The sequence below is a fragment of the Daldinia decipiens genome, assembly GCF_022478715.1.
Source record: "Daldinia decipiens strain CBS 113046 unplaced genomic scaffold F4813scaffold_29, whole genome shotgun sequence".
NCBI classification, from domain to species: domain Eukaryota; kingdom Fungi; phylum Ascomycota; class Sordariomycetes; order Xylariales; family Hypoxylaceae; genus Daldinia; species Daldinia decipiens.
In genome coordinates this window covers 218810-244664 of record NW_026054572.1, presented here as the reverse complement: position 1 = coordinate 244664, position 25855 = coordinate 218810, and the positions used below count along the sequence as shown (strand labels likewise).

Here is a 25855-nt window from a genome sequence, read left to right as displayed (position 1 = left end):
GAGTTACCTAACCTAGGGTGGTACCCCTCCGTAACTGCCCCTCGATTCCCTAAGGCCTAATTCCCCCAGGCCTAAAAACAGAATGTGGAGCCTTCTAGGTACAATGTAATTTGTAAACTCTTTTACAACTTCACAACTTCATTCACTTCTACGATTTATTTATATATAAAAGCCTAGGTTTTAACTTCTAGGTATCTGACCGACTCGACTTCATTTATGGGTTTTAAAAAGGTACCGAGTGCTTTATGTTGAAAGACTCGGAATCTCTTCTCTTCGTAACAAACAGGCTGTTACGTGTTGATGCTACTCATTATCTTCGACGCACTCATTCCATCTCCAACTCAAATACTTGCCAATTTAACGCCTCGATTAATGCCTCGATTAACCTGATGCTTTCATCAACGCACCTCCTTTCACTATGACAGACAACCAGGCGGATTCCAATTTTCGCTCCATCGTGAATGCTGCTGCTGCAACGTGGTATTCGCGGCACACGGGTTCACCCGAACATATCCAATCTAATAGTGAGTATGATGACTATCCACCTATACGCCGTAGCTATTACTTACGGTCCTCCAAAGGCGGTAGCCAGCAGGAAGCCGGTTCCGACCACGTAGATGAAAATGAGGGTCCGGCAATAAATGACCCGGTAACGAATGGTTCGGAATTCCACAGTAATCTAACTACCTGGGAAAGCACATTGGAAGTTCTGCCGGATGAGATGAAGAACATGCCACTCCCGGTTCACCCGCTCGCCCAAGCTTTGGCGGAGCAGCGTACCTTACGTCAAGTCGAATGGAATCGATATAGGCAGCAAGGTGGATTCAAACCAAGGACGGCTATTGACTATAGTTCCTTGATGATCTACTTATCAGGACAAGTCAACCCAAATCCATGTCGCAACTGTCGGTTAAAGAATGGCCCCTTCGCCCGCTGCATCGTGGCACCTCCCTCAGTTCTCGCATTGAGCAGCCTTAAGCACGCGTGTGCCAACTGCACCTACCAGAACCAGCACAAAAAGTGTACAAATCTCCCTATTGACGACGAGGAATTGGTAGCGAAGAGCCGGATGGCTAGGTCGACCCAGAAATTAAAAAATCCCGCTCCGATGAAGCCCCCTGGCCGGAGACCTAACTCTATTTCTGATGGCACTCCTCACTATACGCCAAGGTACAAACCGGATCAAAAGCAAATGATTCGCAAACCCACAGCGCGTAGCATTACTGCAGACGCATTCGGCGACAAGCTTCGTCAAGTTCGCTCATGGTCACCGCGATCTCGACGGCTGATGAAGGCTGAAGTAATGCAATGGGAGGCAGCGATTATGACGATCGAGGCTGAGAATACCCGATCTCCGCGTATAGACCGTGTGCTCGATAGTCAAGGCCAGCTCGAAATATCCAATAAGCCCATTGGCCTCCCACCTACTTCACAAGCCCCTTGGCACCCCAGTGAATCTTATTCGGGCTTGACTGGCGCTGCTTCGATGGACGAGTCTTTGGATGAAATAGAAGCTGAGGAATACGGTGAGATATATAGCCGGCATCAGATGGCAGAGGATGACGAAGACGAAAACGAAGGGGAGAGTGATTATGAAGGCTCACCGTGGGTTGGTTACCACGGTATAGGACCCGGACTGAAACCTCCGCTTTAAGGGGTGGTATGCAGTCTAAGATATAGATAGGAAAAGGCCGCATTTCAACGTTGACTAAACATCTTAACCTGTTTAATTGCCCCAGCAGTGAGTTGATATATAAATTACTTCAGTTATATCCTGCTGATAATGTAAATAGCATCTGCTATATCTTCTTTATCATTCGCTTGGCCACTTGGCTTCGTGCGTTCCCCTTAAGCAGCTCCCTAAATCATATCCTAATCTTGTTGTCTCATATGTAGCCGCGGGCCCAATAAATACCATATCTTCATCAGTCTCTCCAAGGTCAGCCTTGAGAGTCAAGTAATATCTTGGATCTAATAATTGCGGTACCTTCTCCGGTAAACCGCGTACCAACTAATATATAATTTAGCACACGAGCTCGAAACGAGCATAACTTTCCAAAGCACGAGTACTTACCACCCTTGCTTGTCTGTGTAAATCATCATAATGCCGCGATTTTAAATCAGGCCACATATCGCGCAACGACTGTTGTACTTCGGGGCTCTGGGTTCCGAGGGATATTATGAAGCTGTTAAGCTGATTTAGCGACATGGACACAAGATAATTGCCCCCTTTCTTCGATCGCTTGTCTAGCGCATTTATGATTCCGATGCACCCCACGATACCAGTCTGGAAGTCGGAATTGGGCAGGAATGGCATCACCGGCTCGTCGGCATCCCACATCCGAGCGAATAGCCACGCAACTCCCGTTACGGCGTCGCTGATCTGCTGCCATCCGCTGCGATGCTTCCACGGACCCTTCCAGCCGTAGCAGTTCTCGCGCGCGTATACGATGCCTTTACCCCGTCTCCTAGCTATCTCATGCACATACGTTGGCCCGAATCCGAGCTTTTCTAGGGCACCTGGTCGGTAGCCGTCGAGCACGACGTCCGCGTTTTCTATTAGATTCCGGAGTGCTTCCCGCCCTTCTTCGCTTTTTAAGTCAAGATGCGCATCCCGCTTGCCGAGATTGCTCTCGAATAGCACAATACCTAGATCAGGCAGTTTCGTATTCGATACCCTGACTACAATGGCCCCGAACAAAGCCGCCAGCTTCGCCATCGTCGGGCCCGCAATCGCCCGTGTGAGATCGACGATCTTGATACCCTCTAAGGGTCTATATGTCTTGGTATCGACCTTGGGCCACGGCACCGGCGGTAACCTTTCGTCGGGAAGCTCTTCTAGTATATATAATCCGTCATCAGCTATAGATTTTCCTTGCTCGGTCGCGCTATACTCTTCGGGAGTAAAACAGATTCCTCCCGCCTGCCTCCAGTACTCGTTGGCTTCGATATCCAACCAATCCGCATCAAACTGCTGCACTCTCTCCGAGAGCCCCTTAATCGCCTCCATTTCGTCTGCAACATCCTTGTGCGCCGGCAACCCGAGCATCCGGAGGCTCCGATCGGAATCCAAGCCGCCGTGCAAGTGGAACCAGCGACCATCCCGCGTCGGGTAAACATTGGTGACAAGCCGCCTCCAGAATGTGAACTGCCGCGTAGTGTCATAGATCGAGTACCTCTTTACCAGCTGCGGATCGGAAACCGATTTCCCGCCGACCTGCAGAAGCCAGAACGAGAATAGAAACGCGGAGGCGACGTCGCTATTCACGATAACGCGTTGGTCGGCGAGACCGTACCGCTCAGCGGCCACGGCATTACCAAAGGTCGCAAGTAAAGCCCATAGCGCCGCGCTTGACTCGGTGCACTTTATGGGGGCCGGTAAGAAGGGTGCTTTTAGCGCGGAGGAGTCAAACGAAGTGCGCTGCGCTGCGTCTTGGACAGACTGCGGAATCTGTAGACGCGGATCCGTGAGAAGCACCGAGTGTAGGATGCGTGACGCTTCCTTCTGGACGGTATAGTTTTCGTCTTCCATTTTTCTACGCCTGTATTAAGACGTGCCTTGCTATTTCAAACTTATTTACTTGGGAGTTTCATAAGTGTTATCTTATAAAAGTCCGTATATATAGGTAAGTAGACTTGACCACTCATATACATGCACTGATATAGACACCTGTACATATATGGAGGTAGGCTAGGGGCATGTGTAATTGTATACTCGCCTATCTAACATGCAAGACCCCAATGTCCTGCGGGGAAGATGCACGGCATGGCGCCGAGTAGCATTTTATCCGCGGTTGCGGACTGCATGCAGGAGAGCTGATGTCGGTAGATCAGTAACGGCTGAATAGTGGCATATGGAGGTTATTGGAGACTTTGGTGTTGAAGATATTTTGAGGCATTATTTCCTATCTTGTCGAATGAGTGGTGCTGATATTGAAGGTGTTCGAGTATCTAGATTCAACCTTTTAAGGTCAAAGTCTCCTATAAATAATCACTTCTTGTTCGATTACCTATATTTAAATCCTATTAGCACTATTAGCATAGCCCCTGACTACATTATGTACCTAACATACAATGCATGATCACACAAGTATATAATACCTATTACCTAACCTAACCTGTTTTGTTCAAGTAGAATCGTTACAAGCTTGTAGCTCTTGCTGTAAATTGTCAATTCACCATCCACGTAGCGCCTAATTTCAACATAGAGTTTACAGTCTAAGAAGTTGTGGCCTCGTGCCGTCGCTAGCCTGTCTCAGAAATAATCACGCCTAGGGGTTTCCTTTCTAGACTTTCCTCCTCTAACCTCTAACCTAGACTTTCCACTTTACAATAACAACTTTGTTCTTTATGTTTCTTGCCCAGGGTCCCAGATATATGACATGCTAAATCCGGTCTGCCAGTCTATCCGTGGAGCTCCGTAGCTCTGCTCAAGTAGATATGATGTTCTAAGAGTTGGTCTTCTTGGGCACATATTATATTCTGTATCAACCAACCTTCTGATGGCGTCGACTATTGCAAGCTATACAACGAGCTCTTCTCCTGTTTCCTTCCAAGATCCTGAAGATTTGACTATTGAACTTCAACCCGCGCCTCTGCGCCTCCCCCGACGAAGAACCGATCCGAATCTCGATGGAACGAACTCCGCAGCTGAAGAACAAATGTCTATTGTAGATGGAAACAACTCTACCCCTACTGCTCGTCGAGAAAGTATCAGCCCTCCACCCATACCCAAGAGTCTATCGCAACGCCGCGCTCCAGCCCACAAATTGGGACCACTTGTATCAAAGTTCGAGACACTTGACGCAGTAAATACTGCTGATACCATCTCTCCTCTCGATTCTAAACCTGTTGCGATTCCCCGAGTCCAGAGGCCATTGAGACACAGCCGAGCAAGTGAATCTCTACAATCTATTGCTTCAGAGAAGTATTCGACCCCTGCAAACTCCTTAGATGTTCTTCCAAGACGAGATGAACCCCCACTACCATTCAGCAACAGGCCAAAACTCCCGATCAAAGCGATATTAAAGAAGCCCTCGGTAGAAGATAATGTTGAAGCAGGCTATTGCTTCCGTGGGGCGGTAAAGGAAGACACATTCGTCAAAGAACAAGGGCAATCTTCAGAAAAAGACGTTTCGCCTGTTCAGGAATTGAAAGAAGGTGATCGGAATTCTGACAATTCCCATAATGTCACTTCTCCGACAGGTAATGGACCTGGATAGGATCCAAGGTTGATTTCAGATCGGAGAAGGGTTTTCGAGAATAGTAGTGGTAAGTTTGCTAATGAAGATTCCGTTGTTAGAATGAAATGTTGGGCAAGGCTAAATATATAGAAGATTCCCCTATCGCTAAGTCGACGAGCTCAACATCAAACCAATTAGCGACCCAGAAGACAACGTCTACTCTGGCGACTAGCTCATCACAGCCTCTTCCAGCCTTCAATTCCTCTCAGGGGATATCACCAACTAAGTCAAAACTACAGACTATCTCCACTCTCAAATGTTCTCAGAAGGGAGATGTCGACAAAGATGAGCAAAGTTATCACGGTATTGAGAAGCCAGTACGTAGAAAGGACGAGCTTACGGCTTCCTCGAAAATCCCTGTAAAAAAGGCACAGATGAGCGTTGCAGATCTTCGCAAATCCTTCGAGAAAAACACACAGGCAACAGGGCCCGAACCCCAAATTCTAAATAAGTCTAAGCTATCTTCAGAGATATCAAACGATCATGTTGCTCGAATTAGCAAGGAAACAGTCCATTCCTACCACTCTGGTAATCGAAGAAGTATTTCTTCGACCAGAAAAGCAGCCCGGAAGGATGTTATAGCTCAAAATCGAAAACTTATCCATACCAGGTCTGAAAATAGACTATCAGAACAGTCTCTACCAGTTCCATATACCACCAGCACATCAGAACTTACCAGGACAGCTTATCAGCCGGAGAGCAGTCGAACTCGCCGGATAAATAACCGTAATCTCGAAGGAGCCGTGTCGCTTGAGGGCGAAGTAGCTCCAGATGCCGGGAGAGGACTGAATGAACCCAGCACCACGGCTATCCCCGATGCTCAAGCCATTCGAGGAAACAAATTCTCCCGTACAAGTAGAATTCATTCGATCCTAGTCAATAATTCAAAGGCCAGCTTCAACAGCATAATGACAAGTAGACATCCCATGGCGAACAATGGAGTAACGCCAGAATCAAGTAGGGTTCAAAAGCCTGCATCAAAGCCGATATCAAAACCGGAATCTGCGGCAAGGTGCTCAGGCAAGGTATCTGATCTTCGGAGACTTTTTGAGAGGTCCTCACCTCGAGAGTCATCTCCGAACTCATTTAAGTCTTTTTGGCAAAACAGGGGTCGAAATAAACCAGTAGTCAAAGCAGAAAGAGCATCTAATATTCGACAAGGCTTAAATATGTCGTCAACCACATTGGCCACACAGATAAGTCCCGTGAAGAAGATCAAAGTTCCCGAGTTGACAACAGAGATATCAATTAATGATTTCGCCTGTGACTTCTCTGAACCATAGGATGGTGCGCGACCAGCAACACCAGGGGCGCACGCGGAAACGAATACCATTGGAAGCCAGTCAATTAAACAGGAATCCCCTGTAAAAGATCGCATCCAACAGTTCGAAAGTTTGGAAACAGGCCCATTAGATAATAATTCAACTCCGAGTTACTACGATGTCAACCCGAATATTTCTCCTAATAAACAAAAAGCCGATGTTAGTCAAATAGAACCTCAAGCTAATCGGCACTCGCTTAGACAACGAAAAGCAAGGTTGTGGCGACGAATCTCAAATACGTTTACTCGATCGATCGACGGAGGGAATATCAATAGTAATGACAGGAATCAATGTGGTTCGGGCCGGGATAATAATGATATTAATAATGACCCATCATCCTCGATACGCCGTCGACCTCGATATTGTCGTTCAAATCTCCTTGGTTATCATCTGTACCGCACATCTGAAGTAATTCAGTCATCGACTGATTCGGTTTATACCAGATCAAACATCAATATCAATGAAAAGTTAATTGAGAGGCTCGAGAACCAGCATCCATATATAGCTTATAGGCGATCACCGTCCAGTTATCTATCAATGCGCAAAACGTTTCCTTTCTTAGCTCGTATGTCGGATGATCTGGGCTGCTCGGATGAATTCGACGATTTTGGACTCGACGGTTCCGTGTTGTCCAAGGCTATTCATCGGCGGGATAAGTCATCTGCTGGACAAACCTCACAAGGCCTATCTTCGCCTGTATCTTATAGCGATTCTAACGCCGTATCGAGTACCACGTCCAAACAGACAACGGCAGAGCGCAAGCGTCGCCGCTTAGAAGAGAAAGAGCTCCGAAAAGAACAGAGACAGAAAAATAAAGAAAAGGCGATGGAAAAGGGTAAAGGAAAAGAGGCAGCAGTAGACGACAACCAGGGAGCGGGTAGTGCACAAGATAGGGAGAAGGGCAAGGATACCGAAGGCAAGAAGAAAGAAAGTAGTTGGAGCAAAAAAACGGCCTCTGGGTTTATGGTTAGGCAAATCCACGATATCAAGCTAAAGCATCCGAAGCCGAGGAGACCAGGTCAAATAAAAAAGATTGTTAACATGTACAAAGACAAGTCCACCAGCGGGATCAGACTCGGCAAGGGGAGCGGCGTTAGCTCTGGGTCAGGTACTGCAGGTATCGCAGGCGCATCAAGCAACTGAACCAGCGGACTTTATTGTATTGGGCATGGGCGTAAAGATTAGAAGCGGCAAGCAGATAGTATTAGTTATTAGATTGTAGACTCGGGACTTTTTGAGAAACGAAGGAAACAGGGGAAGACGACTATGAGTAGCACAGAGAGCTGTCTTATCGAGTATTGGATACCCCCGTGGTCGGCCATTATCGAACTAGCTTGAGGACCACGGAGGAGAGGACGTAATAGAACACCTAAGATACAGAAGACATTCTTTAGCCAATGAAAGAAGGGGTTATCCGGGTATGCGCTACGAGAAATACATAGGTACATTCTATTTAGTTACTCTTTTCTGTGAAGACGATCAGCTATATCACATTGACCGTGTAGTCTTTTGCTTTACCTAGTTGATATCGTTATGGTTTCCGCGGTAGTTACTTGTCATATACCTTCCAATATAGGTAGGTACCTATATAAAGGGGTATGCGGACGCAACATAACCACATCTAGCAACACGAACTTGAATAGACTCGAGGTATCTTGAAACCACCCTATATTAACAGCCGAAACTTCATTATCTCTTATTCGCATCTTAACCTTACTAAGCCCAAACATCAAACTGTAGGCATTAGTTAACTAGATCCCCCTTTGGATAGACAGCTATACTGGGTGAGGTACCTAGGTAGTTAATTATAGGCCCATCGACTTCTTTACACCAAACTACCTTATCCATACCCATAACCTTCATATCTTCGTACCAAAACCCTTAGGTATCTACCCAACTTACCCAACTTACCCGACAAGTCCCATCCCTCTCCCAATCTTCCTCGCAAGCGCCTTTTTCAAAAACCACTCCCGCGCTAACCCGCGCGTCGTCCGGGCGAAAACAGCAGGACTTATACGGCCGCGCTCAACGGCGCGTCCCAGTACGAATATCGCGTCGCCGAGAGCGCGCTCCTCGGCTACTACGTCATACAACTGGTTTGCGACGACGGTGGGTGCGACTAATAAGTCGTCGATAGGCGGGGGTTCGCGGGTGCGCGCGTTGGATACCACGCGGTCTGCTTCTTGGAGCGAGTGCTGCAAAATCGAGGTGTTGGACGCTAGCATTGCCGATAGGGGGCCTAGGGCCAAGGCGTCGGATTGTAGGTTTTGCAGCGCGGAGAGCATAGCGGCGCGTTGGGCGGAGAGGCCGGCTAGAGAGGACTCGTTTTGGACGCGGGCACGCTGGCGTAGACCGTAGAGAGTCGAGGCGAGTTGTTGGAGGAGGGCGTCTTTTTCGGGGTTCGGGGGGATAGGGGGTGGTGGGAGGTCATTGGCAGAGGGCTCTGGTAAGGCTAGGGAGAAGGGCTCGTCCATGAGATCCGGGGGTGGAGGAGGTTTAGGCTTTGATTGCGCTTGAAGCTGTTGTGGTGGGGGTTGCTGCCAAGTTTGAGGTGGGCCGGCGTATGGTGGCTGTCCTGGGACGACGGTGGCGTTGTATGGGATAGGAGTTACGGGGGATATCATGGATGTGCGGCGAGAATCCTGCGGTGTAAGTCCGCGAGGAGGTGGACCGCATTGCTGATATGCATGTTGCTGTTGAGGCTGTGGCTGGTATTGAGCATTAGGGGGCGGTTGTTGATACGATTGTGGTGGATGAGGTGGTAGGGGAGGCGCCGCATCGTATCTTGAGAGCCGATTTGGTTGCGGTGAATGCGTCGTTGCTACCGGAGCGCCGTATTGACTTGACTGCCGACGAATATCTTCTGGTAGAGGGGGTCGTGGGGGACCGTCCGTGTGAGCAGTCGGGCCTGACACTACCTGAGGGAGGTCGCTACCTTTGGGAGGAGGCGGTGGCGGCCTTGGATCCTGTATATGTGGAGATGGGACCTGCTGAGGAGTCTGTCTTGACATATCAGGGGGTAGAGGAGGAACAGGTGGAGGGGTCGGTGCCGGTACGGATTGTTGCGATACGGGAGGAGCTTGCTGGCGCGAGACAACCGGAGGCTCTTTCGCAAATACGTCTCTGAGTATAGCAATAAAGTCTAACAGAGTAGATTTCTGGTCAAACGCTGTTAGTATATCTCATAGACACAATATTAGCTGTTGTAGACGATATACATACGTCCCAGAACTCGGCCCATCCTACAAGATAAGGATGATATATGCGTCCCTGAGGATCAACATGCTGGCCTGGCCGCACCATCATATTCTCAGTGGGCGTAACATAGCCTAGCGGCGCCTCGCGCGGGTAGGCGTGGGGTATCCATAGCGATATAGGGAATCGGTAGGTGGTGCCGCGGAATATGACGGGGATGGTGCCGGATAAGTGTAAGAGGAGGGCAGACACGCCGTTGTCGAAAGCTAAGAGCTTGTTAGAATAGGTTTGTCAATTGAGGATGACGGACACTATATAATGGGTTCGTACTGTGGACATCGGTCCTGGGCGAGAGTGAAGGGTATTGGGATAGCGCTTGGGCTACATCGTTGTATGTGCGGTTAACATCTTGGTATTCCTGTGAAATCAAAGCTATTAGAGACGGGTATAGGAAGAAGCTATTAGTGTGTGATATATCTTACGCTCGTCAAAACGCTGTATAACCAATTCAATATGTGCTGCTGGACCACCATGTTGGGAATCCTTCGCAGCGAATTATGGTTGTAGTAGGTAGTAGCCGCGTCATGATAATTTGTTGGTGTTGAAGGGAAATAATGTATTGGGGAGCCTTGCACTGAGCTGCCCGCCAAGGCTGATAAAACGCTTATGGGGGTGTAACGGTGTAACCAACCATAGTGGGGTTTCCCTCGATTAAGCTAAATATACCTATGTAAGTGGAAATGACGTAAGCAGGTCAATTATGTAATAGTTTCACAGAGGCGTGCAGCTTTTTTCTCTTCTGCAAAGTCTTTTCCGTTTTCTTTCATCCCACGTTCAAAGCACCTTTGCGACATCTCGTCATCTTGGACCAGCCGACCGGAAGATATTATAACTTAGCATCCGCCGGCATCGGGTCCTTTTTTGAAGATGCTCAATAAGAACTACTATTTATACAATTATACAATTCAACTATTATTTAGGTACCTCTTAGTGGAATAACCTGACTCGTCCAGATCCATCCCACATTCCCACATTATCGGACTCTACGGAAAGACAATGGCGCCATATCACCCGCAGGTGAAGTGTGGCATGTGCCATTTTTCCCTTTTATTAATCACCACATCTATGTAACAAGACAAGTTGTCTACATACCTAATATTCTATCATACATACTCCTCGGTCAACAACTGGAGGGTGTTTATTACCCCCCCTACTCTCATACGACTAAATTGATGAGTAAAACTGATCCATTATTATCATTATTAATTCCTGAACTCTCGCTGGGTCCGCCTTTCCGAAACCCTGATGGCCTAGCCTAGGTTAAGGAATTACACCTTTTCTCCTCTTTATAAGTTAGGCTTTTCCCGCTTCTTTAGTCTTGAGTCTTTAATTGTTTCCTTCTCCTACAAAGCATACCTCGATAAATACTCATACTCATACTCAGCCTTGAGACTTGTGACTTGAGAGCTTTATCGCCAATTCTTGACACAGCTACATGCTCGCGGCTCAACTGTTGCTTCGCACGGCTGAGGAGTATTACAGGATAAATCTGTATACTCCTTGCGTCAGGAATTAGACTTTTTTATTAGTTTAACTACTTGAATCTATTCAAACAAGTCAACTGTTAGGTTGATTCTTCATCCACCGAGCTCCACAGCTTCGCCACAAAGTCAACTCAAATTTATTGTCTTGAGTTGTTATCTCGTCGTCGAGAAACAGTTGCGCCGTCGTGATGAGACCTCCTATCCCAGTATTATCCGAGTATGGAATCTCGCCAAAGTATGGTTTCTTGCCCGACGTCCTACCTTTAACTAGGCTTCCGGACCCCTACTATAACAAGTGGGAGTCCATCAGCGCAAATCTACAGAATTTGATTCTTAGCAAGCGTCTTCGAGGGGTTATCGACCGTCTTCCTGTTCTCTCCACCGTCGGTCTGGAACATGACGCAGAATGGAGGAGAGCCTACATGCTCCTGACCTTCTTTGCTCACGGCTACATCTGGGGAGGTGATATCCCCTGTGATCGTGTGCCACCGAGCATCTCTGTTCCCTTGTTGGATATTTGTCAACGCCTCGAAGTTCCACCCGTGTCTACCTACGCCGCCTCCGTGCTGTGGAACTTCAAACCCCTCTTCGTCGACGAAGAGATCGACGATCTTGACAACCTCGCCACCTTGGTGACTTTTACTGGGTCTCTTGACGAGTCTTGGTTCTACCTGGTCTCGGTCGCCATCGAGGCTCGCGGCGGCCCCATCATCCCCCTGATGCTGACGGCAGTTGCTGCTGCTCGACAAGGCGATAGTGCAACCGTAACACGTTGCCTGCATGCCTTTGCCGAGCGCCTCGATGACCTCGGCGAACTATTGCGTCGTATGCATGAAAGCTGCGACCCTGGCTTCTTCTACCGTCGCATTCGCACATTCCTTGCTGGTAGTAAGAACATGACCGAGGCAGGTTTGCCGCATGGTGTCATGTACGATGATGATTCAGGCAAATCTGAATACGTGCAATACAGTGGACCTAGCAACGCCCAAAGCAGCTTGATTCAATTCTTTGATATCATTCTTGGCGTCGAGCACCGTCCCACCGGCGAGAAGCCTAACCCGTCCTCTGAGTCGGAACGCGAAGGGCGAAGCCGTGCCCCCAAACACAATTTTATCCGGGATATGCGACGATATATGCCAGGGCCGCATGCGCGTTTCCTAAACGACGTCGGATCGGTTGCTAACATTCGCGAATTTGTTGAGAGCCGCGTCGCTTCTGATCGTCCCCTAAGCATCGCCTACGATGCATGTCTTGCTATGCTCCGCGCGTTTCGCGACATTCATATTGCTATCGTCACGCGCTATATTGTCTTGCCATCTCGAGAGAATAGAGCACGAAGTCGATCGCGTAGTCCCGAAGCTATTAGAAATAGAGTAAACCTAGCGACAGCTTCTAAGAATGAGAAGCATAAGAAGGTCAAAGGAACTGGTGGTACAGCCCTGATTCCTTTTCTCAAGCAAGCTCGTGACGAGACTGGCGAGCCCTCAGTCGAGGCTTGGGCTAAGAAGTTTATGGGCAGGCAGACTAAGGTCTCAGGTCAGAACGATTTCTTCCTCGGTAAAGACGAGAAATCGGAGGTGCCAGATGAACCGGTTATTGAACATGGTCTTGCAGGGACTTGGACTATGGATGAGGAAATTGGTGGCATCTGCAATTACTGATGGGTAATATTACTAACCTAAGCTTTTGTCTCTAGTTAGGACCGTTACAGCAGTTGTAGTAACGAGATACTGGATAGTTCCCCAGGAACCGTAGTTCTCCCTTTAGCAACAAGGTTTTATGAATCTATCTATTAAGTATCTCACACGCCAACGCGAAAAGAGGATTTACTTTCCTTCGATCTAGAGTATCAATTTGATCCTATCTATACCTGCAGACTCGCCCATATGTTCCTAAGTAGCCACTAAACTGTATCCATGCCATGTTGTTTATAGTATCCCTCAACCTTGGATTAAACAAGTCGAATGCTATAGCTTAACAAGGCTGTCATCCGTGCCGCCATTAGTCGTAGCACGTCTTTTAACACGACTCGCCTGCTCAAGCCATATTGGAGTAAGGATGTAAGGATTACCCCAAGCAAAGGACGATGTGCACTTCCCGCTCGATTTAAATATATTACCTGATGAGAGACTTGACCAATCATATTCGGGCGAGTGCTATACGTATGCCTTGCTTACGAAAAGTAAATAAATGTACTTGATCTACATATGCATGTGCTTTAGATGCCATGTTAGGCAAGCTGAAGCATAAGCGAGTCTTCGATTCTTGTCGAATTATACCACTATACTAACTAGGTTACTAAAGACTAGAAATTCCGTAAAGCGTTTATGCTATTGTAGTAGCTATATCTAACAATTTCCATCAGCGCTCTCTGGCGATTTCGCTTATGCTTCAAGTCGAACAACATGCCCATACATGTGCTCACCACTTGACAACCTTCTGCGGGAAGAACTCGTCGATAAGCTCCGAGTAATACGGCTTCAGCTCCTCTACATCAGGAACTTTGTCGCTCTTGCTGTATAAGTCATACGGATTAAACGCCTGCACGGCACGCAGCATATCCTCGTCGTGCTTGTCCATCAGCTCGCGATATGCACCATCCTATAACGAATCAGTCGACGTTCTAGAACCAAGACGCGAATTCAGAAAAGGGGGTAGCATACCTTATGCCAAGGGTAAAATGAATGATACCGAATCATAGCTAGCGCCTCAGGCGGCAGCGTCGACTGTTCCTTGGCTACGTGGTATAAATACTCGTCGTGGCCCCACGACAGCATCACGTTATCTAGTCCGCAGCCGGGCGAGTAGATGCCGAACTTGGTGCTATAGATGGGATCCCGAGAGTCTGGGTTTGCAGCGAATGTGTCGGGGTATATGATACGGTTGTCGAAGGCGCAACCGACGGGGAACGTGTCGCCAACGACGTCCCATTGGCCTTCGGAGCCGAAGAAGTAGAGTAGTTTGCCAAGGTCGTGGATTAGACCTGTGACCTGCATCCATCGTGGCTTGCCGTCCCTCCGGATGGCTTCGGCCGACTGTAGCAGATGTTGGATCTGCGATAGACTTGTGTCCGGGTCCGACTCGTCGATCAACGTGTTGAGCTTTTCGAGTGCTTGCCACACCGTCATCTCCTCGCGTCGCCGCGTCTTGAAGGCGATGCGTGCTTTCAGATTGTACGCCACCGTCTGCTTTTTATGCTGCTCCCGATAGAAGTTCTGCACGCGTTCGCAGGCCTCTTCAAACTGCCTAAACTGCGTCTTGTCTTTGGTTGAGTCAAATTTGGACTTATCGTCGAACTTGGCCTGGTTCTGGTCCTTTAGCACATTAACTGCGTCAATGTGATCTGATGTCTCCTCGAGCTCGAGACCATTTCGGCTAATGGTATCGTCGACCAATATGCCTGGTGCCATTGTGTTGTGGTGGGGGGTTTATAAGAATCGATAGCAAAAAAGGGGTATGTCTTAGACTATAGAAAGTATTTAAAAACAAAAATACTAGGTCAGACGCTTTAAGCAGAAATCTATAACTTTTCCTTACATGTCGTCGTCCTCGACTGGATTTTATACTCTGAGCTTCGTGTAAGTGGTAAAGGTCCCCACATTAGAGTGATGTATGGCCCGTGATGAATGAGGAGAAAATCGCCGAACACAGCTATATTGAGCTGACTAGCTCAGGCAACGATCCGCCGAGCGGGAATCAGGTACACCTCCTTTGCGGAATGAGATCCGCGAGACACCTGTCCCTTCTTTTGCGAAAACGGTAAAATCGCCCGAACCCTGGATAAGTTCATCTCATCCACTAGTCTGCATCTTTCGCGCTCATATGTAGTATCCGGAGTACCCCAGAAAGAGCAACGTCACTCGAACGCCACCTGGTATCTATCTATATCCATAAATCTTAGTATATCCCCGCGTTTGAATAACGTGGGGATATAGGCCTAGCCAAGTTCGGTAATCTGAGGAGATCCTAGGCGCTCTCTAGTCCACTTTGTAATCCCTTCGGCTTCTCGTATACCATGTCTTCGCTTGGTAAAGAACTAACCTAGTCAATGTCGATATTTGCTTCATTCGTCGTTTTCTGGTAACCAGCCCCACGCTTTCATCAGTTGCTGCTGTATTGACGCAGTCGGTCGAGCGTGATCTGCCTCCGTCTTCCTTAGAATATCCATTAGAGCTTCCTGGTCGGGCCTTTCGCCAAATTGATCACCAACTGCAGTTCGTGTTAGCTCGGTGTTATTACTAGCGAGCTGGGTTTGTTCGTACACATAGCGATGCCCATGCAAGCAGTAAACATGCCCGGCGGAGTCCACTGGTTGCATACCCCGATACCACAGAGCTCCCTCACGAGGTTCTCAATCCGGTGCTGTCTTTGCATAAGTCATATGTAGGAACCTTTCTTAATAGTATAGACTTACCGTCATTTGCTTCACTGCTGCTCGGCGATTTGTGCCTACTTTGGGTATCGAAGGATCAAACTGAGTCAAGAATAGCTGTGCGAGAATATGATGTTGAATCCCGATAACTAAGGAGTTAGTAACTATATTATGCCTATAGCATTCAGAGAGATTTCAACGCTTACCATGACAACCTGACCCATGCCAAATTTCTGGGAATGCCGGGAATGCCGAGGTTGCCGTACGTTCCCTGTAAAAGAAGGGGTTGAAGGATGGGGGTCGAGTGCTAGACCACTTCCTGCACGCCTCATCTAGTGCACTCCAATGACCTGCTACCAACGAGTTATTCCCGAAGCATAGATTGAGGACGTCCGCAAGTAGCACAACCGCCCGATTTGACCAAGTATAATCGTCGACCGGCTCAAATGACCGGTCCACCACGAAGTGGTCTAAAGACACCTTGACAGGTTGTTGCGTAATGACCGCGATATAGATCTCCTGCCGGAGTCCTACCCAGAACGAAGCTGCACTAAGACTTCCCGGACCCATGTATTGGTCGCCGACATTAACAAAAGCATGGATACCTAGTAGATGACTGTAGGTGTCTTGGCCCGTTGTTGGAACTGTCCGTTTATTAGCAAGCTGCTTCCGGAGTACCCCAAACGCATCTCATCTCACCATCCATCTCCTCAAGCATACGCAAGATAATCGTTGCCGCGAATAAGTTCTCATCTGACACCGTTGAAGCGTGATTTAACATTGGGATCAGGTACCTTAGGCACTCGTCATGATACCTGTTCGAGGCCAACGGGTCAAAACCTGTCGTATGACTGAGATGTCTCGCAGCTATGGCAAAAATAGCGTTCAAGAGCATATAGCATTCGGCAGCACGCTCTGGGACGACCAGCTCGAAATGCCGATGTGGATCACACAAGTCCAACTGCTTTAGTTAGAACTTTGGGTTATAGGAGTGGCTGCTATATCGGTTGGCTTACACAAATTGCTAGTTTCTGGATATAGTGCCGAAATAATAGTGCTTCCGTCCGGTCCTTAAGCGGCAGGCTAGAAGCATTGTGGAAATTAGGCATTAGAATACTCCCATCATGGGACACGCGTGTGTTCTCTATATCCGAAGACGACAAATCATAGGAACTAGCAGATTTAGACCCTGGAATATGTCCATGAGAGCTCAGCTCAGCGATGGATGCATCGTTAGCTGGAAACCCTCCATCGTTTCTTGGCGTATTCTGTGCTTGAACAACACCTACCGGCTGACCGTCTGCCCTGTTGTACTCTGTTGAATTAGGAATGGATGGAGGTGTGAGGCTCGAGGCAGTCGATCCCTGCTGCCAATTATGACTTGAACCCGTATGAAATTCATATGGAGAAATATCCTCTGAGGGGCTTCCTATGGTCAGACCTTGTCTCTCGTCGACGTAAATTACTTGTATGAGTTAACCGTTAACCATACAGATTTACTCTAATTCGATGTGACGTTCCAAACTTACACTTTTTCGGCGGCTTGAGCCATTTTTGGTTTCTTTTGAATGTGTCTATAAGAATGAGGTTTAGCTCAGAAAGAATGGAGATTCAACTGCAGTACCTTTGCTAGGTTTGAATTTGAAGCCTAGTTTGCATTCGCGACCTGCTCGGACACAGCGACCACATCTTGGAACCGAGCGATCGCCTGCTCATTCAAAATAATTAGTTTGGCCGTCTTGGAGATATAACAAGTATCTATCTCTAAGGTTACTCGCATTTAAGATGGTATTCACGGCATGTGACACTATTCGCCAAGTCTATGTCAGCAATGGTCCAACACCAGGATGAGATATAAGTGGATAAACAAAAAATCTAGTTCGCTAGAGAGCACACCGGTCTCGGCATAGCCTAAGCGCATCTTACGAAACAGACGAGTAGGGATATCGTACCATGGTGTAGCGAGCAACTCGATCTGCTCTGATGAGGGCATTCGCAACGTCGTCGCTTCTACAGCTCTCTATGTTTACTCGGTATGATTCGGTCAATGATACCGACGGATAGACTCAGAGGTCCCAATTGTGAGAGGATCATCTGATAAAGATGGGCAAAACCGCCGAGCGGGAGGCGTGGATGGTCTAAAGTAGTACAAAATGACCCGGTTCATGGGACGCCGAAGCCCAGACCCAATTGGCCGGCTGGGCATTCCCCCATTGGACCGCCTCTCGAATAACGGACCTAGACGGGGCCAGTATGTATGCACATACAGACGTGCTAGTATGTATGTGTGGAATGTGTGGATAGGCGAATGGGGTCGTGATACTTCCCTGCAGGCTAGCTGACCATTATGTTAAAGCAGTTTGGCCAATTGACCCTCCTGATAATCTTGGCTTACTTGGGATTCAGGTAACTAGACCAGTCAGGGGTATTCGATTGCATAGGATTCCAGAATTCCAAGTGCTTCTTCCCCGCAACTTTCTCTCCACCGTTGGGGACAAATCGAAAAGAAAAATGCGACTGGACTAAACCGCTTATGGAATATAGCAAGCTGCCTCGGTATTCCCAGCGTACTACTCTCCAGACTACTATTAAAGTTAGTCAGACGGCTGGGTTAGAATATTCCTTTGCTTATATTTTTCCCCAGATGAAAAGAAGCGAGAAAGATTAATACGACGGCGCCATCCGCACTATCGCGCAGTATATTATCTTGCTGATAGGGCAAAGTCCAACTGGAAGTCCAAAAGTTCGTACATCGCAGCCATGGCCTCAAGCTCAACGAAAAGCATTAGCGACGATGTTGTCGAAACGGTCACGGCCCCGGCTATGACGCCGAAGGAAGAGCACGAGACCATGAAGGACGTGATCCGGAATGCGAGGCTCGCTACCCAAAAGGAGCACAACATGACCCTATGGCAGGGCCTTCGACTTTACCCAAAAGCGATTGCGTGGTCTATCCTCATCTCGACTTGCATCGTTATGGAAGGCTACGATATCTCCCTAGTCAATAACTTCTACGCCTTCCCGCAGTTTAACCAGAAGTACGGTACCAAGGTGACCGATCCGGAAGGCAACGTCTCCTATCAAGTTTCGGCAGCGTGGCAGGCAGGGCTAAGCAACGGTGCAGTAGTGGTGAGTTAGATCCTGACGCGCCTCATTGCGTTTGAAGTTAAAAGTGTCTACCCCTTTTCCGAGTCTAAATCCATGACGGCTCATTAGCTACTAATGGCGGCGTTGTATTTTCATCGAGGGTCTCACAGCATAAACCGTGATGAAATCCTCTTCGTTAGCTTGGTGATTGATGATTATTTTAACACCGACTTTTGCAGGGTGAAATCATTGGCCTGTTGATAAACGGCTGGGTCTCCGAGAGGTTCGGATATCGGTATACCGTCATATTCTGCCTCGTGCTTATCATCGCTTTTACCGCGATCTTCTTCACGGCGCAGACGGTTGTACACCTTCAAGTAGCTGAGATCTTGTGCGGCATTCCATGGGGCGTTTTTCAAACCCTGACCATCACCTATGCCTCTGAAGTTTGCCCGGTAGCCCTGCGGGGTTATCTGACAACTTACATCAACTTCTGTTGGGGTATCGGCCAGATGATCGGTATCGGTGTCATTATGGGCAACCTTTGGCGTATCGACGAGTGGGCGTATCGTATAGTAAGATTCCCCTTGACTTTCTTCTCTGGTAGGAAGCTCTAACAGGCATGGATAGCCTTATGCGCTTCAATGGATGTGGCCCTTGCCTCTCATAATTGGAATTTCTTTCGCGCCCGAATCCCCTTGGTGGCTTGTACGAAAGGGGAAACTTGAAGACGCCAAGCATTCTCTTCTCCGCCTAACTAGTCTGGATCGGGAGACAGACTTTGATGCGGATGAGACGGTTGCGATGATGGTCCATACGACAGCATTAGAACAGAAGGTTGTACTCTTTCTCTCGTGCCTTCGTACTTATCGCTAACCTTCATACGTAGATAACCAGGGGAGCCAGTTATCTGGATTGTTTCAAGGGGGTCGATAGGCGTCGCACAGAAGTACGTCTGAAGCCCCTATGCTTGTATCCGCTTTCGCGATGCTGACCGAGATAGATTGTGTGCATGTGCTGGGCGATCCAGAACCTGAGCGGGAATTCATTTTCCAATTACTCGACATACTTCCTGCAGCAAGCTGGCCTCGACAATGACAAGGCATACTCATTCGCCATGGGTCAATACGCCATCAACTGCGTTGGTGTATTCGGAGCCTGGACGCTTATCACCTTCGGGGTCGGACGAAGGTAAGGTGAAATGCTACGTATTAATTATCTGAGATGTTAACATCGTGTGAAGGACGTTATACCTATATGGCCTTGCTGGTCTCTTCATCATGCTTCTGATCCTCGGTTTCCTCGGCTTGGCCCCCGATAGAGGTTCCGCCTCTCTTGCGACAGGCAGTATCATGCTCGTATGGGCTCTGTGTTACCAACTAACAGTCGGTACCGTATGTTATTCTCTGGTTGCAGAGATTTCAACGAGACGTCTTCAAATCAAGACGGTGGTGCTCGGACGTATCCTCTAGTAAGACTGTTCTGTTCAGCAGATTGGTTAAGGCCGGATGCTAATAGATCACAGCAACATCGTTGGCATTATCTGTGGCGTTTTGACGCCGTACATGCTCAACCCTTCGGCTTGGGACTGGGGTAATTATGCCGGCTTTTTCTGGGTAAGTAATCCCTCGCGTGCGTTGACTCTTGTTTCTACTTATTGACGATACCTAGGCGGGGTCATGCTTCCTCTGCTTTGTCTACTCTTACTTCCGCGTACCCGAACCAGCCGGCCGCACGTTTGCCGAGCTTGATCTATTATTTGAGCAGAAAGTTAGCGCAAGAAAGTTTGCTTCGACCGATGTGGACGTATTTGCAGAGCATGTCGAGGGGGCTGTATTGAGCAGCTATCACGACCAGATCGCCATTTCGAGTATGAAGATCAAGGTTTAAAACGTAATAATGAGCAAGCCACGATATAACGGCGGCGGGATGACGAGCATTGAAAGTCGATATGAGGCAACTTGTATGTAAGGACTGAGTGCATTTTTCTTTTTCTTTTAGGTGGCGCTATGGTGTACGAAACGGTGTGTATAAGTCTATCTTTCTTGAATCAACTAATTCATTCTACACGAAAAGATGTTTGAGTGCCAGGTCGTAGACTCGGCGAGGTTGAAAAATGATAGATGCAAGTTTCGTACGATCATCCAATAATCCAGGGGGTAAATAACCAGGAGCCGTGGTAAGTTACAGCTCATCCTATTGGTCGCGCGGAGCTGATGCTTTTCGTCGTACCATATCCGGACTATGGTTGGTTGGTTCGTTTGTTCGTTGTGAGCCTAAGACTTATACGACGAGATTTTCAACAGTCATACTGTGCATTAGAAAGCCAATGCGATGGTCAATGTTAGCTGTGCTTTTAACTTGACATCGACCGTGTTATCCTGAAAAATAGATTCAAATTTAATATATTGATAAATTGTTACGGCGGATGCTCCTTAGAGCGTTCTAATAACTAGAGCTGGTAGAGTAGCATGTTACCTCCTGGGACTAGTCGAAGAGGAGAATGTTGGCATTGATAGCAAGAATGCTGAAACTGGACTCTTCGCCTATTAATCCTCATGTCAGTAGAAATGCAATCCGCCTCGGACCATATTACTCCCAGCAACTAAGATCGTCTTCTTATAACACACCTAATAATCATACCAGTTTCACAAAACGTCCTGTCCCTAATTTTAGGTGAAGCCAGACTAGACGGGATATAATGACCGCCATAGTAGACCGTAGTAGTGCTACCGACGAGGAGCAGACTTAGATTGCGATAAAATACAAGCATTACACTACCGATCTGGTAACGATTTGGCTTGCACTTCGTCTGTAGTATCTCGAACAGTTTGGCCCTTCTTATACTCCTCCTCCAATACTCTTTGCATATCGAAATCAAGCTGGCGCTCCTTCTTGATCCGCTGCTGCTCCATGTCGCGTACAACACCCTGATGCATGGCCTAGAAATGCGTGGTAAGCCTATATCTAGTATGGACCATGCGATAGTCTCTATACCTCTTTCTCAACCTTCTGCTGGAAGTGCACCATGATAACCGTACCAACAGCAAAGAGCGAGGTGCCCGCTAGGGTGAGTTTCGAGGCGCGCGACATATTTGCCGAACACGAGTTGATAAGCTAGACAGGTTTGATTTGAGTCTCGCTATAAACCCATCTCAGTCTTTCCTTTCCAATGCTAGCACGGGAGCACTTGGCGATGTAAATTCAACTTCGATTATCGAACTTGGAGGTGAAAAATCCCGGTGACTTGGGAAGCTTAAGTGATGCTAGAGAGTAAATATATATTATCGATAACGGGTAGTTGCTAGACTGCCCGTACTGTACTGTGTGTCCGTGTGTGTTACCGTATGTGGGGAGATGAAAAACGGTCATTCCATATGTAGGTTAGGTACCTAGGTACCTAAGGTAATCATTTATACACTTATCTTAACTACCTCCTAACCTAGGTACATTCTACATTCTGCATGCTACATGCTCTCCTACTTTATCTTCATCACATTTAAAATGGTCAACACTTTCTAACTGATGCAATCTTATAAAACTCCTGCCCTAGCCCCTATCATCATGATGCAAGCAATAAGCAAGAAAATAAATGCACGAAATATGAGTCTTCGGGAAAGGCGCACCCCAGCCGACAACTCGGGGACGAAAAAGGGGGTAAAGACGCAGGTTTTGGTCTTTTGTCTATTGGATAGCTGTTATCGGGACCAACGCCCATTGTCTCTTAAAAGTACCTGCATGCAGGTCAGTAAAGGCAATTTTTCTTATTCTTAATTCCCTTGGGATTTCCCGGAAAGGAGGACAAAGACACTTGATATGTGACATGAGCAAGTCTCTGGATCAAATTAATTTACATCCGAGTTCTCAAGCATAGACGGCTTGGTATGCAATGAGCGAGTAGATGAGATTTATGACGATACAGACTACTCGACGATTTATCTGGCCTCCTAAATAACCTCAAACGCCATGTCGAGTACCAATACTACACGCTCTGGTACTTCTTTTGCCAGGAAGTACAATTCTCTTTCAATCCTAGATGAAGTTGAGGACGTCGAGTGGTACCAGCCGGGCGGGTTTTACCCATTGGATGTAGGCGAGACGATAATCGACAGGTTTAAGGTCATTCACAAACTTGGGCACGGTGGCATTGCTACAGTTTGGTTTTGCTGGGATCTACAAGAAGAGAAATGGATAGCGCTTAAAATTAATTCAGCAAGCCATTCGTCAGACGACTGCTCGGATTTAAAGGCGATTCGCATGATTGAAGCTCGGTCCCAGGGAATTGACGGGCTCGACGATAATAACATCATGATAGCCTTACAGACCTTCTTTATAGAATCTCCTAATGGGCGACACCTATGCTTCATATTACCTGTTGCCGGGCCAAGGTTCACGGACTGGGAGCATAAAATAGGAGGAGACTTTGACCGACGGAAGAGAATCAGCTACCAACTTACCAAGGCGCTTACTTTCTTGCACGGCAAAGGAATTTGCCATGGCGATTTTAGGCCTGACAATATATTAATGAGGTTGAAGCCTGATTACCTTGACCAGATCGGGTATGATGAGATGCAAGCTCTGATTGGGGAAGCAATTGGGGAACAACTCCTGGATGGCGACGAGCGAAGCCCGCACGCTCCCAAGTATGCATATCTACCGTTTAGTTTCAGAAACGGAAACCTTTCACACATGATATCAGATGACATTGCCATCGTCGACTTCGGCGAATCTTACGAAACCCATAGCCCCCCTGAGAGACTAAACATTCCACCTCAGTATGCCGGTCCTGAATGGCTCTTTGGTAGGCAGACAGGCATAGGAAATGATATTTGGTCTTTGGCATATACACTACTAGAAGTGCAAATTGGTAGCCTCCCTGGTGACCTGTGGAATATTATCAGGCGCATGGAGCGATACATAGGGCCCGTCCCATCTGTCTACGGCCCGACTGCTATAAAGATGCTACACGACGAAACAGGTGACCCGGATGAACCACCGCCAGATTATGAAAAAGGAGAAGCAGTTACTGGGTCATTAAATGAGCCGCTCAACCTACAAGAGAAGTTTGAAGCAACTCACACCGAATTCAGTAACCCTATACACATTGCGCTGGGATTAGCAGATATGCCGAGGGACGAAATTCCTATTTTTGGTGATCTTCTCGAGAAACTCTTCGTATATGACCCAAAGGAGAGGTCGGAGGCATCTCAAGTACTAGAACACGAATGGTTTAAAAATCATGAATCCGAAGACGAGACGGCAACAGATGAAACGTTACCTAGTATAAGTCTCTTCGACGATTTATACGAGAATGACTCAGCTCCAGAACAGGTCTCGGGATCGTTAAACGCAGAGAGTACTACGCCACCCATGATGGTGACAGAAGTGCGAACCATTCAAATCACAGAAAAGTGTCCTTGGTATCACTTTGTAGCTACTTGGGTAGCTCCAGTATTGGGGCTGCTATACGTGTATTTATTCTACATTTACACGTGCTTGCGGGACGATGTGAGAATACTTAAGGCGGCCCAGTCGACAATATGAATGTAGCATAGATAGTAATATTTTATAATTTCTAACTTTTAAGTTTTATATCTATTAAAGTAGAACGTTAGTTAGCTGGAGCTGTGTATTCCCTTGCTACCTCGTGAAGACCTTCGATTTAGCGTTGTGATAAACGCAAAGTTTGTATCAGTACTTGTATTATTTCTACTCATATTTGTATGGGGGCATCGCCAACCCGCGTAGAATGTATGAAGTAATCAGTCAGAAATCCTACTATGGGATACTGTCATAGAATTAAACGTTCTTTAGATATAATAAGTCGGGGGTACGAGGCAAGTTAACGAGAGGCTCTAAGAATTTTCCGAAAGCAACCCAAGTTCAAAGAACAAGTACTACAAAAATAGCGCCGTATAAAGCGACGGATTCTTTATTAGAGATAAGTAGTAGGGATCCTTTGGAAAGATTTTGAGCGTATAATCGATGCCCATGTAATTCCTAGTGTGTATGTCACCTTACCTCTTACATTGAACACTTCGACATCATGCCAAAAATAACCCCTTATGGACAGGTTGGGGATGCTCAATCAGAATGGCATCCTGACATGGCCATTCCAAGAGGCGGCTCATTGCCTAAAGATACCGAGGATAAAAGCGCAACCGTATTTATCAAGCCAGAGCCAAGTATCGGCTGTGGGACGTTACAATGTCCAAAGGTTCGAGGGCCGTGTCTCTCCCGTCAAATTAACATGGAGCTAATAAAATGCGTATTAACCTAGGTCTATTGGGAAAAGAAGGCAGTCTATGAACAGTTGGTTAGAAAGCAGCAAGACGTTCTACAGTCGAGCGAGAGCTTCGCTCAAGAAGCCGCGAGACGTTTAGGATTCCCACATATTATCATCCGGTAGTTATTCGCGCCTTAAATTGAGCATATTCCATGCTGATGTTGACCAGTAAGGAACTCCATGACGCTGCCAACACTTACGCCCAGACTGGTAGAGGCCAAACAAGGCGCACGAAGACGGGAATCGAGCCTGATCAGATCCATCTAACGGTGTATCTCGCGAATCAACCAAATTGGGTCTGTGTGCACGGGCATATCTACGGCGTCGTACGAGAGACGAGTTATAAGTTGATGAGCGAAAGGAAGAGTAGATACGTTAAGAAGGTGCCATAATACACGGAGTATGTAATGATGCCAAATGATCAACGATGGATGGCAAAAGAGCGCCCAGATCAGCATCGCCGTAACCCTGAGCTCTGGGAATGGTTTGAGTATATAGCCTAGGAACCTATATCAGGTCTTTCGAATGAAATATTGACGTGGTAGGCGTATTATAGTAACAGATATGCCTCGTTAATTACCCAGTTACATAGAATACTCCATCGAATCTCAAGTCACAACCTTGGCTCGATAACTCGAAGAAAAAGGGGGTGATACGTTAATGATAAATTGTGTTAAACGGAAGCTTGAGAGTAATAGATGCAACTGTCCCTTCCGTATTCCGTAGAACGTGAATAAATTAATATGCGTGCAATATGCGGATATTATGCATATGGAAGTTCAGTTTCGGTTTAAAACGGCACGAAG

At 47.3% G+C, this 25855-nt stretch overlaps 12 protein-coding genes across 12 annotated transcripts; 7 read left to right on the top strand and 5 right to left on the bottom strand.

Moving 5' to 3' along the window:
• Window positions 1-418: 418 nt before the first annotated feature.
• Window positions 419-1654, top strand: F4813DRAFT_391638 (uncharacterized protein; the record flags this gene model as incomplete). Its single annotated transcript, XM_049247187.1, has 2 exons — window positions 419-524; window positions 582-1654. The coding sequence occupies 2 exons, from the start codon at window positions 419-421 to the stop codon at window positions 1652-1654; spliced, it is 1179 nt and encodes a 392-aa protein (XP_049097468.1).
• A 79-nt stretch (window positions 1655-1733) lies between these two features.
• F4813DRAFT_161241 (CoA-transferase family III) lies at window positions 1734-3693 on the bottom strand. The gene is made up of 2 exons (XM_049239085.1): window positions 2075-3693; window positions 1734-2011 (listed from the first exon to the last, which is right to left on the bottom strand). The coding sequence occupies exons 1-2, from the start codon at window positions 3530-3532 to the stop codon at window positions 1814-1816; spliced, it is 1656 nt and encodes a 551-aa protein (XP_049097467.1). The 5' UTR covers window positions 3533-3693; the 3' UTR covers window positions 1734-1813.
• An 809-nt stretch (window positions 3694-4502) lies between these two features.
• On the top strand, window positions 4503-6861 carry F4813DRAFT_398117 (uncharacterized protein; the record flags this gene model as incomplete). Its single annotated transcript, XM_049248011.1, has 2 exons — window positions 4503-5205; window positions 5337-6861. The coding sequence occupies 2 exons, from the start codon at window positions 4503-4505 to the stop codon at window positions 6524-6526; spliced, it is 1893 nt and encodes a 630-aa protein (XP_049097466.1). The 3' UTR covers window positions 6527-6861.
• Window positions 6426-7796, top strand: F4813DRAFT_367228 (uncharacterized protein). The gene has a single exon (XM_049244138.1). It carries the CDS (start codon window positions 7103-7105, stop codon window positions 7706-7708), a length of 606 nt encoding a protein of 201 aa, XP_049097465.1. The 5' UTR covers window positions 6426-7102; the 3' UTR covers window positions 7709-7796.
• Window positions 7795-10509, bottom strand: F4813DRAFT_367224 (UEV-domain-containing protein). The gene is made up of 6 exons (XM_049244137.1): window positions 10243-10509; window positions 10091-10178; window positions 9788-10026; window positions 8359-9723; window positions 8084-8299; window positions 7795-8032 (listed from the first exon to the last, which is right to left on the bottom strand). The coding sequence occupies exons 1-4, from the start codon at window positions 10291-10293 to the stop codon at window positions 8473-8475; spliced, it is 1629 nt and encodes a 542-aa protein (XP_049097464.1). The 5' UTR covers window positions 10294-10509; the 3' UTR covers window positions 7795-8032; window positions 8084-8299; window positions 8359-8472.
• A 586-nt stretch (window positions 10510-11095) lies between these two features.
• On the top strand, window positions 11096-13188 carry F4813DRAFT_161201 (Indoleamine 2,3-dioxygenase). The gene has a single exon (XM_049239084.1). The coding sequence runs from the start codon at window positions 11493-11495 to the stop codon at window positions 12963-12965; it is 1473 nt and encodes a 490-aa protein (XP_049097463.1). The 5' UTR covers window positions 11096-11492; the 3' UTR covers window positions 12966-13188.
• A 358-nt stretch (window positions 13189-13546) lies between these two features.
• F4813DRAFT_161004 (DUF706-domain-containing protein) lies at window positions 13547-15119 on the bottom strand. Its single transcript, XM_049239083.1, has 2 exons — window positions 13968-15119; window positions 13547-13905 (listed from the first exon to the last, which is right to left on the bottom strand). Exons 1-2 carry the CDS (start codon window positions 14712-14714, stop codon window positions 13726-13728), a joined length of 927 nt encoding a protein of 308 aa, XP_049097462.1. The 5' UTR covers window positions 14715-15119; the 3' UTR covers window positions 13547-13725.
• A 248-nt stretch (window positions 15120-15367) lies between these two features.
• On the bottom strand, window positions 15368-17669 carry F4813DRAFT_382008 (uncharacterized protein; the record flags this gene model as incomplete). Its single annotated transcript, XM_049245744.1, has 9 exons — window positions 15368-15513; window positions 15567-15666; window positions 15719-15825; window positions 15883-16320; window positions 16376-16637; window positions 16693-17141; window positions 17206-17250; window positions 17301-17384; window positions 17603-17669. 9 exons carry the CDS (start codon window positions 17667-17669, stop codon window positions 15368-15370), a joined length of 1698 nt encoding a protein of 565 aa, XP_049097461.1.
• Window positions 17670-18436: 767 nt separating this feature from the next.
• On the top strand, window positions 18437-20653 carry F4813DRAFT_382007 (sugar transporter; the record flags this gene model as incomplete). Its single annotated transcript, XM_049245743.1, has 8 exons — window positions 18437-18805; window positions 19003-19338; window positions 19394-19600; window positions 19653-19712; window positions 19767-19954; window positions 20007-20234; window positions 20289-20379; window positions 20435-20653. The coding sequence occupies 8 exons, from the start codon at window positions 18437-18439 to the stop codon at window positions 20651-20653; spliced, it is 1698 nt and encodes a 565-aa protein (XP_049097460.1).
• A 499-nt stretch (window positions 20654-21152) lies between these two features.
• On the bottom strand, window positions 21153-22171 carry F4813DRAFT_367185 (uncharacterized protein). The gene is made up of 2 exons (XM_049244136.1): window positions 21761-22171; window positions 21153-21705 (listed from the first exon to the last, which is right to left on the bottom strand). The coding sequence occupies exons 1-2, from the start codon at window positions 21854-21856 to the stop codon at window positions 21541-21543; spliced, it is 261 nt and encodes an 86-aa protein (XP_049097459.1). The 5' UTR covers window positions 21857-22171; the 3' UTR covers window positions 21153-21540.
• On the top strand, window positions 22096-24349 carry F4813DRAFT_367184 (kinase-like protein). Its single transcript, XM_049244135.1, has one exon. It carries the CDS (start codon window positions 22730-22732, stop codon window positions 24305-24307), a length of 1578 nt encoding a protein of 525 aa, XP_049097458.1. The 5' UTR covers window positions 22096-22729; the 3' UTR covers window positions 24308-24349.
• A 405-nt stretch (window positions 24350-24754) lies between these two features.
• Window positions 24755-25732, top strand: F4813DRAFT_367183 (uncharacterized protein). The gene is made up of 3 exons (XM_049244134.1): window positions 24755-24980; window positions 25044-25168; window positions 25219-25732. The coding sequence occupies exons 1-3, from the start codon at window positions 24810-24812 to the stop codon at window positions 25439-25441; spliced, it is 519 nt and encodes a 172-aa protein (XP_049097457.1). The 5' UTR covers window positions 24755-24809; the 3' UTR covers window positions 25442-25732.
• Window positions 25733-25855: the final 123 nt, after the last annotated feature.

Coding starts and splice junctions, on each gene's coding strand:
- F4813DRAFT_161241 (XM_049239085.1), bottom strand. CDS start 3,532: ATGGAAGACGAAAACTATACCGTCCAGAAGGAAGCGTCACGCATCCTA. Junction 2,012..2,074: donor TACACAGACAAGCAAGGGTG/GTAAGTACTCGT, acceptor ATTATATATTAG/TTGGTACGCGGTTTACCGGA.
- F4813DRAFT_367228 (XM_049244138.1), top strand. CDS start 7,103: ATGCGCAAAACGTTTCCTTTCTTAGCTCGTATGTCGGATGATCTGGGC.
- F4813DRAFT_367224 (XM_049244137.1), bottom strand. CDS start 10,293: ATGGTGGTCCAGCAGCACATATTGAATTGGTTATACAGCGTTTTGACG. Junction 10,179..10,242: donor TATACAGCGTTTTGACGAGC/GTAAGATATATC, acceptor TTGATTTCACAG/GAATACCAAGATGTTAACCG. Junction 9,724..9,787: donor GATGGGCCGAGTTCTGGGAC/GTATGTATATCG, acceptor GCGTTTGACCAG/AAATCTACTCTGTTAGACTT.
- F4813DRAFT_161201 (XM_049239084.1), top strand. CDS start 11,493: ATGAGACCTCCTATCCCAGTATTATCCGAGTATGGAATCTCGCCAAAG.
- F4813DRAFT_161004 (XM_049239083.1), bottom strand. CDS start 14,714: ATGGCACCAGGCATATTGGTCGACGATACCATTAGCCGAAATGGTCTC. Junction 13,906..13,967: donor CATTTTACCCTTGGCATAAG/GTATGCTACCCC, acceptor GATTCGTTATAG/GATGGTGCATATCGCGAGCT.
- F4813DRAFT_367185 (XM_049244136.1), bottom strand. CDS start 21,856: ATGTCGCGCGCCTCGAAACTCACCCTAGCGGGCACCTCGCTCTTTGCT. Junction 21,706..21,760: donor AGCAGAAGGTTGAGAAAGAG/GTATAGAGACTA, acceptor ACGCATTTCTAG/GCCATGCATCAGGGTGTTGT.
- F4813DRAFT_367184 (XM_049244135.1), top strand. CDS start 22,730: ATGTCGAGTACCAATACTACACGCTCTGGTACTTCTTTTGCCAGGAAG.
- F4813DRAFT_367183 (XM_049244134.1), top strand. CDS start 24,810: ATGCCAAAAATAACCCCTTATGGACAGGTTGGGGATGCTCAATCAGAA. Junction 24,981..25,043: donor GGACGTTACAATGTCCAAAG/GTTCGAGGGCCG, acceptor GTATTAACCTAG/GTCTATTGGGAAAAGAAGGC. Junction 25,169..25,218: donor TTCCCACATATTATCATCCG/GTAGTTATTCGC, acceptor GATGTTGACCAG/TAAGGAACTCCATGACGCTG.